General features: G+C 40.0%; 1 protein-coding gene across 4 annotated transcripts in view; it reads left to right on the plus strand.

The window, feature by feature from the left end:
- Positions 1 to 15730, plus strand: part of PARD3B (par-3 family cell polarity regulator beta) — a 423552-nt gene that overhangs the window by 393484 nt on the left and 14338 nt on the right. For all 4 annotated transcript variants that reach the window (XM_074145663.1, XM_074145666.1, XM_074145665.1 and 1 more), the window contains one exon: positions 3502 to 3581. In XM_074145663.1, coding sequence (XP_074001764.1) covers positions 3502 to 3581 — 80 coding nt within the window. The remainder of the gene's footprint in view (positions 1 to 3501; positions 3582 to 15730) is intronic.

The raw sequence follows: 15730 nt of genomic DNA on the forward strand, positions 1-15730 counted from the left end.
GGATGTGATGTCTTGCCCATTTGTCTCCCCAAGTGTGGCCACTGCTAAGTGCTTCAGAGAATTCGTTGGGATTCCCAAAGGGGCGATTAGGAGGATAACCTGCTGGTGCAGAGGTTTCTGCCTGCTCTCCCTTTCAGGGAATGTCTGACTCTTTGAGGCTTTACCTCTGTTTAACCTGTCAAAGGCTTACTGTCTCTGCTAACCTGATGCTAGTTGTTTTGATTCATATGCTTATCCAGTTTATTAATTTTCCGTTCTACAAAGGGCTTGGCCATACCGATGCTTTGGAACAGTTGAGTTTCATGAGTTGTTTGTTGTTGTTTTTTGATAGAGATAGCATTTCCTTTCCTCAGTTTAAGCATACTGCTCTTTTAATTGCACTGATGGGATGATGGCTGTTTCTGTGTTTATCTCTACCCCGTTATTTTTGCATATTCATGTTTTGCTTGTTAGTTTAGGCTGCTCTAGACTAAGAGATGATCTCTTGATAATGATGGCTCTTATTTAAGTTGATGTCGTTAATTTAAACCCTAAAAATACAGGAGTGTGTTTTGGATCATTCTTTCTGTTATTCATTACCATACATTTGTGAAATGTGTATTTCATCCTCTGTCGTGTTCTCTCTTTACTGATTGGGGCGTTGGTCTCCAGAAGCTGCCTCTGATACAGACTCAGCTAATTAATGCACCTTCCATCAGCTCCCGCGCCTTGCTGGTCACCTCATGGTCAGCATCCATTTAGCTTTGACAGTACTTCGATGTTTTAATCCTTTTTATTAAGACTGTTGTTTGCTCACCTAAATATTTTGTGATTATTAACTATGCGGTTAAAGCCTCTGCACCTGTACTGAGGGCCAGCTGCGTACGTCCTGTTTTGGGGAAGGAAGAGAAGCCAGAATATTTTGATCTTGTTAATTAGTACCTTTCACGCTGATTTTTAGCTTAGTTTGTTGTAAAAGGCATCAAGGAACCCTCTGCTTTGACTCTCTCTGAAACATAAATAACTTTTACGAGGGAGGTGTTTCCATTTTTGCAGTTTCTCTCTTCATCAGGATAGTATTTTATTCCGGGCACCATTTTGCTGGTGGCTGAGTGCTGATACGTTTTTACTGTCGCATAGACAGATGGAGAAGGGAAAGGAGAAGAAATGGCTGAGTCTTTAATTAGCCGTGCAGAGCCAGAGCATGCTTTTCCAGTGCGTCGGGGGTTTTATATAGGGTGTGGAGACTCAGCCGCTCGATGGATCCAAATTAACAAAATTGTGTATCCACTGCCAGGGTGTTTCTATGGCAACTGTCTCTCAAATCATATATACAAACAGACCTGGTGGGGGGTATCGCCTTCTATTTGGTCTGTAGGAAACCATCAGAAAAAGGGTGGCTTCAGGCTGCAAAAAGCCCTTGCAATGTAAATACTTTTTACTTTCTGGTGACTGGTATGAGTTTTGGGATCACTGCTCGATGCTGGCACAATTCTGAATCTGCATGTTGCACATTTTTTTGCACGTTGACTGGCTGCTGTCGCTCCTGCTAGGTGTGAGAGTGGTCACCAGGAAACTTGCACAGGGTTGCAAATGCACTGAGTTACCAGACACATCCTTTAGCTCATAAACATCTTGCCGCTGCACATGATTAGTAGCCTACCTACAGCCATGAAGGTAGACCGTATACTATGTGGCTTTTGTGCTGAGTGAACCAAATTATACATTCATTTCTTTTCCCCTCATTCTTCTTTGTAAAACAGCAGAAATCTGGAGGCTCTTTTCTCACCGGCGTACCTGGTGAATTAAGGGAAATCATCAACCTGATCAAATTAGCAGTGTAAGAACAGCCAAAGTGGCTGTGACTCTCAGCCTAAGTGACTCTAACTTTATAAATTCTCTCTACATGTCATTTTTTCTGGTGGAAAAAAAAATGAATGAATGATCTATTTAGCCTACTGCCCTCTTTTTGAAATGTAGGGCAATTACTGTTATTTTTCGCTCATCCAAAGTCAGGCACTGCTGAAGCATGGGTCATTTCAAATCAGAGGCGGTTATTTTTTGCGTCCGTCAGTTCCATGAGGACTCCGTTCAGTTTTGAGTCAGATAAAGGGGAGTTAGCAAGAGGCTTGTGCTAAATATTTTTTTTCACTTACGAGTATCTTGGATGTTCAATGAGTGGCAAGGTGCATAACGGTATTTGTCTAGAGTAATTCCTAAGCTTGCCTAGTAGCTCCGTAGGATAGTGCCTCTCTTTGCATTGGACTTGGCTTATGTAATGGCTCCACAAGAAATTGTACGCAGAAATGCTATGTAAAGCTAGATTAGACCTACTAAACCTGAGTGCATAACCTTTCCCAATGTAGAAGCTTTTACATCTCTCCAGTGAAAATGACGTATTGTGCATAAATTGAAGGACTGACAAAAATGTACTATAACCTGTAGAATGTGAAAAACATGTTAATTTTTGTTTGTTTTCTCTTTTTATAATCGGGCATTTGCCGAAAGCTTGATGTGATTTATTCTTTTCTTTTTAATGAATTGTTAAAAATGTTTGAAAAGGCATTAAATCTTCCTTTATGCTATTAATCTGTGAAAGGGGAAGGGGATTTTAAATGGCCTCTTAGTATATTGCTTTATAAAACTGCTGATTCTAGCAGCACTGGAATAGGAATACATACTAATACAGGAAACACTGAAGGCAGTCAGAGCCTCCTGCATTTATGGAGGAAAAGACTAATAGCTCCATTTTAACAAGGCTCTTAACACTTTGGGCCATCAGCAGGCATTGAGTGAGTGAAATTGGGAGAGCTCCTGTGTGCTAAAAGCATTGAAGTTCACTGTTTCATACCCCAGTTGGAGCCTTCCTGATAGAATTGTGCTCTCCAGCCAACACCAGTTGCCATCTTGAAAACAAACCAAGTAGCGAGCTGGCATTTTGACTGAGTGCACTAATGCTTCACTTCTGAAATGGCACCAGAGCATGATAAATGCACTTAACTCCCAGCTGGATACTTAGCTTTGCAGTGGCGTTAGGGAAAGTTTCTGGGTTTGTGTTAAGAATGAAAGCAAAGCCTGTTTATATCACGTTTTATACTGGAGCAAAACACACAAGTGGAGAAAAAACAACAAACTTGCTACTAAGATGCTAGCTTTGATTCAAGTAGTTATGCCACTGGAATCAGAAGGGGTGTGCTTACTTAATTAGATTACATCCTCATGTTACTGAATTCTAGGAGGAAGGCCAGCCAGGGAAGAGGAGAGTATTCCGGCTAGCGCACAGATGAGGAAAAGCCTCTGAAGATTGTACCCATTCTAAACAGTTCTTTGATACAGAAGCCTTTCTTGTCAGCAGTGATAAGATTATGTATGGGATTTGGAGCTTCTTTGAGCCCCTGCCTTTCTTTTGTTGATTTTGGCATGTTGCAGCATCATGTGCTCTCTGCTTATCGTTTTGAGACGCATTGTTAGTAGCTGGGCTGCATAATTGATCTTCATCTCTAATTACTCTCCTCTCCACAGGTGCCTGGAAAAGGTCCAGATGGGAGCTCATACAATCTTCACTTCGAGGGGATGGAAAGGCAATATGCATCCTTACCCAGGTACGGCACGAGCCTCATATGCACACACTGATTCACCCTCCTTCCAATGGGTAGGGAAATCAGCCCACAGCTGATGCCAGGCTCCAACATGAGAGATTATTTTGCAATTTTGTCTTGTCACCTTTAGCTGCTGATTTAGTGCCATCTTTATAACCGTACTATTAATTTGGAATTTTGAATTTTAAAGAAAAGCTCTCTCATTGCAAGAGTCATGATCTACAGGGACAGAACATGACATTGAGGAAGCTGGCTCTGCAAGAGTTATAACAGGTCGTAGCAGGGCATAAATGACCGAGTTTATAGTGATATGATCCTAGCTGGCATTGACAGAGTGCTGCTGTGGAAAGCCTCAACTACAGCAGCTACAGCTACTGAAGTCCCACTGTTGCTGCAAAGACCACCTGACTAGCAGTCCTATTCCACTAGAGCATCCCTGTGCTTTAACCAAACACCGTGGAAATGAGAAGTGAATTCTCTGGGGGCTTTTTTTAATTTTTAATCCTTATCAACTCAATGAAGAGTAATTCTAGTCTGAAACCAGTGGGGCATAACAAAAAGGAAGTGTTTCAGAGATTTCAGTCCCGTTTCTATGGGAGTTCTAATAGCAGAGTGTAAGACTTAGCAAGCAAGAAAGGCAAGCGAGAGGGTGCTATAAGAGATAGTGGGAAGCAGTGCGAGGAAGACAAAACTAGAAAATATTTCCTCTTTAGAATTAGAGGCCTGGGAAAGACCTTAAAGGGGTTGCCCAATCCACTTCTTGGGCCTACAAGCAAGATAATTTGTAAAAGCAAAGCAAAAATAGCTATTTACAAACAAGAAGAGATCCTTGTTGTGAAGTAGAGCTGGCATTTAGGAAATCAGTGAATAGTTTCTTTTTCATTCTCTTTCTTTTTCCACTGAGCTATTTAAATTCAAAAGTGTTACTGGAGAGATTGATTGATAAATATGTAATGCTGTGTCCAATTCCAGATGAAAATACAAAGTATATCTTACTTTTGGAAACCAATATATAAAGGCTGTCTCACAAGATATTGTTGAATGCTTGTAGGCATTTTTAACGTACATGGTTTATAAACTAAAGGATATGTCTGTAGTTTAGTTACTGCCTTCAAATGATATTTTTGTCAGCCCTCGTTTTGGAAATTCATCCTGTGCAGTAACTGGGTTTTCCAACAGAATCCTGCTTTCCAGCAGTGTGTCCTGTATGTATTTTCTGACTGAGTGTGGATATTCTTACTCTCCTGGGTAAATAGCCATCTTTTTTCATAGTCCTCCAACACTCACGTCTCCTGTTGTGATTTTAGCAGTGGTTTTTGCAGGTTAGTTAGGTGTAGTTTAATTATGCACAATCTCTTTTATCTATTTTAAACTTCAATTTTATTGAGTACTTCCTTGTGAATTAGCAATTGGTGCCCAGTGTAACTCTCTACAGCAATTTTCACAAGCCCGTATCGTATCTCCTTTTATTCATTTTCCCTTCAAGCTAATCAACCTTATTTTTTCAGTCTTTATAAAATGGAAATTTCCCAGTGAAGTAACTTCCATCACTCTGAATTCTTTTTATTTCACTGGTATGCCTTTCGAGGAAGGATGACCAGAACTGAGCACAACACTGCAGATGCAGACGTGCCCTTGCTTCATGCAGCAGTGTCCTGTGTATTCCTTCTATCCCCTTCCTTCTCAAGCCCGCTGCATCCTCGGCATGTCCCAGAGGTGTGTGTTCTGCTCGCCTCTGCATCCTGCATTTTTGTGGGGTTTTGGGTTTTTTTAAAAAAAGTAGGTCCATCTGAATCAGATCATGAATCTCACAGTTTTCTTCCCCAAACTGCCATTTAACTTGCCGGAATCATGACTCTGTAGCTCTTCTGACAGGTTTGAGTATTTAGCTGGCTGGAACTCACCATTTAGGAAATCATCCAAACATTCAATAAGCTTTTGGAGATCGGTGTGAAGAATGTAATTTCTCTCAGTGCCTAAGAAGATCATGCTGGAGAGTGAGAGGGCCTGCACCTCAGAAGGGTCGTGTGCTTCTGGACCCGAACACTCGTGCACACAGGCCATGCCATTGCCACGTCTCCGGAGGGTTTCCATGCTGACAGGAGCAGAGCTTTGGGACAGCGCAGCCTTGGCCCTGCCTGCAGTCCAGCAATCGGCTCCTGCCCTACATACTTAGGTTTTGTAAGTTTTGCAGTTTCATGTTACTGCAGTAATTAAGCCCTGGCAGTCACAAATGACTAGATTGCTACAGTGAAATCTAAATCCAGAAGAAGGGGATGCGGTCTCATTGCCAGCCGCTAATGGAAATGAGCGATTTCTTTTGTTCTCATGGCTGACTGCCTGGGAGTATAGAGGAATCCAGGTAAAAACAACCCATTTGCCAACCTCATCTCAGTGGAGGATCCATGAATACTACTGTAATGGGCAGCATTATTAAAAAAAAAAAAAAAGAGAGAAATAAATAGGCAGGTAGAAAGAAATACAGGGAAGAAATAGTATTTCCTCAAAGAGCAGCTTTCTTCTCCCCAGCATTCTAGTATTAGTCCATGGTTTCCTGCCCTTGTCTTGTCCCTGTCCTTACCTTGGTCAAACTACTGAGCTGCACTTGTATGGCCATGAGGTATAATTGTCTGGATTACTTAGCCATTTAAGTCTAAGTTTAAGCAGTTTAGTAAGAGATGCTTAAAGAGGATTCAGATGAGAGTTGTAGATGCTGGGAAACAGACTCTTATCGCAATATTGTGTTGAGTCCAGGAGGACATGACTTTTACCTGCCACTCCGGTGTGGCACAACACAAGGAAAGAGAGGAGAGCGCTTGGACTGCAGCCAGTTTCACTGGATGAGGGGGGAGCAGGGGATCTGTGCCATGTCAAGAGTAGCTGGGACTTACACAGAGAAACTGTTCTGCTTACCTGGAAGCCAGCAGGAGTCATTCCAGTGTGTGTGGGCACGGACAAATTCAGTAACAGAGCTTTGATTTTCCTCCCCACTGGGCAAGAAGGAGGGATGATCACCTGCCAAATAGCTTTATGAATGTCTGGTGTCCCTGAGACGCTGCCCATTCCCATGCAAAGGCACACATCCTGCATGAAGAGGGAGTCAGATTGCCAGGAGCATCGGAACATGGCTGCTGGGTTGTAAAAAATCTAAGCTTTGAAACATTGTTGCTGCTTTGCCCTTTTGTTTTGTATTTTTCTGCCTTTCTCTGAAACTGCTAATTTAAGCCTAGATATTATGGGCCAAATTCAGGTGATATAAGTCTGTATTAATTGTATTTGAGGAATTCAGCTGTCAAGTGTGCTTGCCTTTTCAGTAGATGAAGCAGCAAATCCAGTGTCCCGCTCTCACTTAGCTCAGTGATGCCCTTTTTGCCTTTGAGTAGAGGATCTGTTCCTGTGTTAAGGTTACAATTTTAATTAAAAGCTGAAAACAGGAGGCAGCAGCCTTTGGAGGAAGGCTTTGTATGTGACTGGCTTAATGAGTGGCCAGCTGAGTTATGTAGTTAAGTTTCTAGGTAAAATAATGCCAGCCTGTAGACCCAGTTTGGAAATGTCTACAGAGGCAAACGTCTGAATTAGATGATAAGTGGCTGTGGCAGGAGAGTGGCAGGTCTTCATCTCACACTGCATTGTGCTGCTCTGTCTGCAGAAAAGCTGCAAAGTGGGAAAGACAGAATGGAAGGCTTTGCAAGAGCGATACAGTTCTTTGCACTCAGTACTTACATGTTGCCCTGGGGCTACAGCTAAGTAGTGCTGAGTAGTAGTATTAAGCAATGTTAAATCCTCCTGCTTAGGAGGAGAATGGCTTTATTCTTCTACCTTTTAGGCTCATCTTTTGGGAAGAGGCGCATGGCAAGGGTGTGGGAGCAAGAAAAACATTTGTATTTTTTAAACTATTTTTAATGCCTGTTTTTCATTCATGCAATCCAGAATATTTTCCGGATGGAGCTATGGAACAGATATGAAGCAGAAGCTGCTCTGTTTGTTCATAGTTTTATTTTTGAGCTTGCTTTTATGGAAATCTGTCTTAATGTAAATCACAGTCTTGCCAATGGCAGCCTTGTTTGGAGAAATCTCGTGTTCAAGGACACGTTCTTTTCTGTGCTTGTGGAAAAGCTGGCTGTGACCAAAAGAAGACTGTCAGACACTGAGATGGGACACTGGTGACATGAGTGTAGATCAGAAAGCTCAGCCATTTTTCCTGGGAAAAAGCTGATTCCAAAGGAAAGCTAGTACTCCAGACTTTCTCTAGTATCCTTATATTATTGAAAACCAGACATTTTTTTATGAGGAAAGGGGTGGGGCTGAAAAGGCAGTAAGAGCATTAGAAAATAACTGCTAGCATGGAAAAATGAGTTCAGGCTGTGTAGATGAGTTCAGCTGTGTTGCTGTGGCTGGGAGGAGACCACTGAGCAAACTGGTAATTGGCTCACAGGAATATCTGTCTTAAATGTAACATGCATCTTAAAACTGGGAAACTTGCAAATATATTAAGGAACTAGCCTTGCAGTACAGTGGCAGCACATAGTCTTAACCATGCTGGAAGTTTCTCTTCAGATTAACAATGCAACTTGCACTTCTTAAAGCAGTAGCTAAAAGCAGCACACCCTCTATTTTTAAGTATGAAGACAGAAAGGACAATTTTGATCACCTTGCATGAGCCCTCAAAGACCTCATACATTTCTACATCAAACTAAATCTCAATTTTAATATATTGCATTACTTTTATAAATATATTTACAAAAGTATCTAACCTATAATTAAAATGTCACGTGGAGAATTCATTACATTCTTTAGAGGTTAATTATTTTACTGTTTAAAAAGATTATGCCTTTTTTTTTTTCTTAAGTCTGAAATTAGCCAATTTCAGTTCCTGGATACCATGGTAAATATTTCTCCCACTAGATTTTAAGAGGCAAGCCTGTGAACTAACTCTCCTTCAGTTTTTCTATGTAGCGATCATTTATGTTATCTTTTAACCTCCCTTTCAATAAATTAAATGGATTAAGCACTTAGGTCTTACACTACAGAGCATGAAAACAGCATTGACTCAAGGGGACCGAGTCCCCATGCAGTCAATTTGTGAGGTTGCCTCTAGAGCTGAGTCAAAAACATTTCCAACTCTTTGGATCAAAAGCAAAGTTTTGAATAAATAAGGTTCCTCAAACAGAAGGAATAGATTACTTAGCAAGCTTCATTAGCTTTTTCTTGCACTTAAGTGTTCTTACCTTTATTTTACTAACCAAGTTTATTTGAAAATGCAGGATTTCTGCAATATAATCGATTCTCAAAAATGCCATCAGAAAGTGACTTGACAGAAATCACAAGGAAAAGTTAATTGTCTATTAAATAAGAGTCATCATTCACCATTGTCTAGGAGAATCTGAAATTAATATACTGACTTTGCTTAAATATGTATATAGTGTATTCTCGTGGTTAGCCAAAAAAAAAAAAATATCGCAATTTTAGTGCAGACTATAATTAGCTGCAAATCAACTTGTCAGAGCATTCCCAACCTATGGGAATTTACTAACCAAGGAGCGCAGATGAAAAAGCAAGGTTTAAAATCAGTTATTTAAATCAAAATTCCCTGCTTGTTGGTTTAAATCACAATTATTTTTTTTTTGCTTTAGACCACTTTGATTTAACTTATTCCATCCCACACTGCAAAAAATCTGTCCCTCTTCTCATTTTGTGTACTTCACTTACATTCCTCCTTGACATCTGACAGTACGTTACACAGCATTGACCCAGCAGTGCAGTTGTGGTTATAGCCATCAGCTGAGGGATGTGATGTTCTGGTTGGTTTTTGGTGTTGACCTGTCTGCACTGACAAGTGCCATGTGGTGGCACAGCGGTTCTCAGTAATGGTGACAGCGTTGCTCTGTCCCGCAATACTGCCGCTCTTCTGCCAAGTTATCTTCCAGGGACCTTCTTGGTGCTCAGCCACTTCTTAGTAACAGTCTGCCTCTCAATTTTCCGCTGTTCCTCTCTTCAGTTGACTTCATCACATGACTCTACTGAATTTATTTATTTTTTTTAAAGCCCAAAATCATGCTTTATGGCAGGCAGAGGCTGGCAATGCTGCAGGTATCACAGGGAATACCATTGCTGTCTTGTAGCATTGTTTAAATTGGAGCATTGTTCACCTGGTTAAAAAAGAGCATCTGCAGATGTATTTTCATAAACTGGTGTGTGTGTGCCAAAACTTTAATGGCAGTGAAATAACTTATCAACCCAGTCCAGAGTCAGCAAAGTCATAGTCTGTCAGTGAAACCATGACACTGCTGGACATGAATTTTACAGTTACAAAGGAAACCTATTAACTTTTGCTGCATAATATAATACACAATATTTTTAGTAAGGCCCAGATTTTCCCTCCAAAGTGGTGCAAACCAGAGAATGGCACAGTGATGGGAAAGTATTTTGTAGTTTTAGGTACCTGAAAAAAGTCTGTATCTCCCCCATTTCTCCTATTGATTAAAATTAAGAGAGGAGGCTCAAGAGAACCAATTGCGAGTAGTCATTTTCAGTGTAAATCTTTTTATTTTAATATTCCCTTGACATAACTGCAAAACTAAGAAAACTTGATAATTTGGAGTCTTAAATAGGATTAGAACTAAGTAGGGCACAAAAATGAATGGTCCACCTAATTTCATCATCCTAGTCATGTGAAATATAAATATTATTCAAACAGTATATTCTGTGGTATACTTGATTATTAACTTCCTCTTCTGTTTTAATCATCTAAAGTAATATCAGTAACTCAGGGATATTTTTTAAATAGGATTTTTATCTTGACAGCTGTACTTTCATTGAAAATGCAGCAAAATCTTATCTGTCTGTATCTTCCAATGTGGTGATCTCATTATAAATGATATATGTGTATGGTTTTAGTTGGGTTTTAAGTCCTGGCAGATGAATTTAGAATCAGTTTTAATGGAAATACTGGTTCTACTCAAGGACCTCTAAGATACATTGCAATAAACCAGCCAAGATGAAATACAGGCAAAGAAAAAACACCATTCTCACATGCTAGAGCACAAGCTTGGGAACCAAACTGATGTGCTCATTGAAAGATTAGCTTAAATCCAATACCAAACAGTTTAAGATTTGCTTAGCTAACTTTACTTAACTCTGCAAGGTAATAAAACTCATTGCTGTGGAAGCTGCCCAGTGTCTCCGAGATGTCAGAAAAGTCACTGTTTTTCAGGAAGGACAGAGTCCAAATCCACAGCGGGACACCAGATTTGTGATACGTACGTGCAGGAGAAAGCTGGAAGTGCTCTGTTGCAGCTTGTTCTGGTTTATCTCAGTTTCAGTTACTCTGCTGCAGTGTGCCATGGTGCTAATATCACCTCAGTGTCATCTGTGAAGTCTGAAGGCTTTTTTTTGTGCATGGTGTCAAAACACATTTGTCCAAAAACATGCAGAGTTCATAAATAACCTGCGTATAGCTTCTACGGGGAGAGTCTTGGGCATTAAAAACAGCAGGTAGGAAAGGATCTGTATACTGTAGATGTCTCAAAAAATGGTCTTGTGTATTTCTCTTGGACTTGGCTGAAAGGAGGAAAGAAAATTGTAAACAGGATGACAATTACAGAAATCTCTAAGTTGGAATTAAAAAGGAAAGAGATTTGGTTGTAAAACATTCCTCCAGCTTTCTAATAAAATAGAAATACCAGTTGAAATGAACAGGATGTCTCTATCCAAGCCAACTTAAGTCTCAATACTGAAAAAGTATACTTTAGAATGTCAGAAAGGTCAAGGTTCATGATATCAAATCATGGATTGTGGGTGGCGGGCCACTTCTGTAATTTCCATGGGAATAACTGAAGAAAATTGAGCAAAGAAAATGTCTGCAACAACTGGGACATAGCTTGAAAAAAACTCTAAAAACCAGATGTCCCAGAGGAATACTTTAGAAGTGTAGAAGGAGGCAGACGGGGATGGGTTTTGTCAATTTTTCTAATAAGTCAGTCAACTCCTCATAGCAAAAAGCCGGTTAATGCAATGTGGAATAGTTTAAAAGTCAATTAATATTTTGAAACTAAACAGCCAGCCTTTTTGCAAGGAGATACTAGCTGGAGTAAATAAAAATACTTTCAAGTGTCACATTTACAAAAAACATGGATCTGGTATGGATTTTAGTGTATAACCAGGCATAAGGACCTCCCACTCGAACTAAGGGCACCAAATTCAGCCTAACAATACAGAGATGGAGGAAAATACTGCCTTTGAACAAACAGGCTTGAATTAATATCATAACATTTAATGAAGTTATGGAGGCCTCAGAAAAGAAAGCTGTATTAGCTATGCCTCCAGTGAGTAAAAGAACAAAAAACTGTTAGGGAACAAAATATTAATGAAAGAAAGAAGTGTCAGTACAAAATGGTTAGGTTGAGATGAAGGATCTGTGGAAAAAAGATAAGTGAATGAAAATTAAAAAGATGATCAAATTAAAAAACAAAAGCATATGTCCCATAGAATGCATCAACAGAGTGATGTGCTGAGTGAAACCTGGGGAATAAGATGTGTGCTACAAAATGCAAATACACCCTTTGTATTGTTGAGATGGATATTGAAATTGCTCAGGAGACCAACAGGCTGGGAAGCTCAGCTGGCTGCTTTGTAGGTACAGATATTTAGAATAAAAACGTTGCCACTTGTGTTGGTTTATAAATCAGAACTGATCAAAAAGTATGGAGTCTAGGCTCCAAAAGTGAGGAACTAAGTTTTTCTTTCTGTGAGAAAATTCATTGTAAAATAAGACAATTCCACTGCAGTTCTTGGCTTTGGCTTTCTCTTGATAAATGGGTCTGGAGGTGACTGAAAGATGGTTGTCAATGAACATGCTGTAAAAACAGCTACAAAAAGGAGAAATGTAGGAAGCCAACAGCATCAAGTGTAAATACGTATGATTTTCAAGGCTATTGGATCAGGATTTTTTGAGCGAGATTTCCTGCAGCTCTGACAGCATTGTGCATGAACCTCCTGTATGTTCTGTCACGGCTCAGCCTAGGTTCCTGTAAGCAAACAGCAGCTTTGTGATGGCTGCAGACTGCAGTTAGTTCTCCATAATCCATCCAGTTTCCTTATCTTCATCCAATCTTTGCAAAGCAGGTTCAGGAAAAAACAGGAAACTGTTAAAAACAACAAGGAAATAATGGCAAGTTTCAAGCTTCTAATAGCAAGCCATTTCAAATGAGTCAGTTATAGGTATTCTTATGTACACATTTATGAAAGAGGAAGAGAAATTATGATGATAAAGTAGGAGAGTGAATTGTATATGGACAGTCTTAATTGCATGCTGTAAGGTAATGACAGGCTGTAAAATCTTAAGAACTCAAATATAGTTCTGGGTTCTTTTACAAACACATAGGGGACAGAGTCATGAGCACTCAGCGTGCCACCCACCGAGAAATAAGAAACAGGGTGGAGGAGATGCGAGCCATAGAGAAACACACGGGCAGTGCTTTAAGCAGACCTGTGATTGTTTGTGGTTGTTATCCTTCGTGAAACCCTGCCTTCTGAGGAGAGAGCTTTTACATAAACTGGTGATAAAAGGAAAGAGGTGGCTAATTTGGGATTAAGAGAATCACTGAAGAATTTAATAGTAAAAACAGTTGCTAGAGCAGCTGTTTCAACACAGCTCATACAATTGGCAGCCAAACGGCTTCCATTTCGTAAGTAGGTGACATATTTAATTTCTCTGCACAGAAGTCTCTTAAACACATATCAAGAGAATATTCTAAATTCTACAAGTTTTTGTCCAGCTTTCTTTGCCCATATATTCACCTAATGCTTTTATGTTGCTCTTCAGCTATGACACTTTGGAAATCATGCTTTGGATATGTTGATCCAGGTTGAGTAACACCTTATTCTGCAAGAAATGTTGTAGAAGCTAGTACGAGCCTGATCCAGAACCACTGCAATCCATAGATGTGTTCCTACCGATTGCAGTCAGAAGTAGGTTTAGACTGAAATGCGATCACTATTAGAACATATTCCTTCATTTCTGTTCTGTCTGGGTCAGTCTGGTAGTAATTTGATAAACTCTGATTAGGATATTTGTTTTTCCCCTGGGAAGTCTGCCTACTAATGTTCACAGTCCAAATTTCTCTGTACTTTGGAGATCCGGGAAAAAGGAATATATCTTCGCCTGCTCTCTATGTTCTTCTCCACCTCATCCCATCTTAGCACAGATAAGTCAAGGAAAAGTAGGACTTAAAAATGAATGTAATTCAAAGTTGTTGAAGAGTTGCAAACGTTCAGTAGTTATGGACCAGTAACTTTAAGAGCGAGCGTGAAGCTGAAACTCCTGTTGTACCCTGCCAGAGAAAATAAATTCTTGCTTTCTTAAGAATCTTTACCCTCATCTCCAGGCTTGTAAAAGATTGCATTGTTCTAGCATTTAATAGTTACGTAAATTAGCACTAATGTTGTCACTTAGAACCTGTACAAAATTTTCTACTAGAACAGTTCTTTAAAATATGGCATAAACAAAGCACAAGATGCACAGTGATACTGCTCTGTTGTTGATGCTTATTTGGGAAAATCTGCGTGAGCTATAGAGCATCTTTACCACTGGTAAAGATGTTACGGGAATGTAAGAAGCACACCAGCAAACTTTGTAAGCACATGGTAGGTGTTAAATAGTACATAGGCCACTCATCAGACTTTCAGCAAGATGTATTTTGGAAATATATTAAATACCATAATGCATGTGCTAAAAACTTAACCACATCTTTACAGTAATGGTAGTGTCTTTGCTTGAAAACTTTTGCTTGCCAAATGTTAATTAATCTGGCTACAGAGATATTGGCAGAACTCATACCTTCTGCTGGCTTTTGTCTGGTATCAGTGTGGCCGCCACTAGTTCTGTGCTCTGTTCTGCACGTGAGCAGATGGGATGCTACAGCTGTTTGAATAAATATTAGTTTTAAAAGTTATTCTGCTCTGATTAACCATTCAATGAGGGGGAAAATGGTGGGGGAGAGGGCGCCTAAGGGTCTCTCCGCTTCAGGCCTCTTGCCCAACAGGATTCATTTAAATGTTTGAGTGGTGATGAGGTGAGGAGTCGTGTAAATTGGAAGCTGTTCCTCAAGTCACCGTCCTCTCTCTGCATAGTTATTGACAGCTTAGGCACTTGCAACATGAAAAAACAGAGCAGAACATGCAAACGCATCCACTGTATAACATACATGGGAAGCAAGAGGAGGAGGATGTTAACTTTAATAGAAAGTGAATTATCTGCCATTTTTGTTCTGCTCCAGGTGTAATTCAACAAGGAGATTGGATCTGTGCATTAGATAGTCTGAGACAGCACCTTGGAAACTGGCAGCCAGTTCCAGCCAAGGGCGGAGAGAGAGGGCAGTAAATGCATGAACAAACCCCAGCCCAGGTTATCGAGTAAAACCCCAAGCCAACAGGGGTCCTTGGATATTGAGTGGCTGACACTTTTCTTCATTTAAAGAAGAAAAATAGCCTTTGTTTTCCAGGTGAAGGGAAGTACTTTGAGAGCAGTCTGTTGTAGATCATGACAAAATCTGGCAAGCAAAAGCAATCTCAGCAGGATTTCACAGTTGAAAATCCATGTGAATGGCTTTTTGCTTGGATCTGGGTGTTAGTGTACTGTTGTACATACCCATGTGTCACCAGGTTTTGATCCCTCATTTAGCATTCTTGTTATGAATTTTGGCTTGATCTGAGATGCTATGCTTTAAAGAAAAGGAGTATTTGTTTACTGAGAACCGAGATGTCTTCAGTGTAAAAAGAATGTATTTTTAAAAGCATGGTATGGTCACAGTTTTTCCTTCTGTTTTACATTCTTAAAGAGTTAATAGTGATATGCTCTTGAACTGAAATCAATCACCCAAAACAAGTAGAGCGGGAATTCTAACATTCTAATTCTTTCCTCCAAAGATCCTCAAACAGCAAACACACTTTGTAACTATACATTCAGCAATTAAAGATTTCCAAAATCAGTTAAAAGCTTGAAGGATCCCAGTAGTCGCGCTCAGAAAGGCTGTGCAACTTTGCTGCGCATACTGTTTCTTACTGGCTGACTCGACTTCTGTTAGTCCTCTAATTAGCTTTGTAGGGGTCTCTGAAGGTATCTGGGTTTCTCACTGACTAGGGAATCAAGCTGA

This window comes from Numenius arquata, chromosome 3, assembly GCF_964106895.1.
Source record: "Numenius arquata chromosome 3, bNumArq3.hap1.1, whole genome shotgun sequence".
NCBI classification, from domain to species: Eukaryota; Metazoa; Chordata; class Aves; order Charadriiformes; family Scolopacidae; genus Numenius; species Numenius arquata.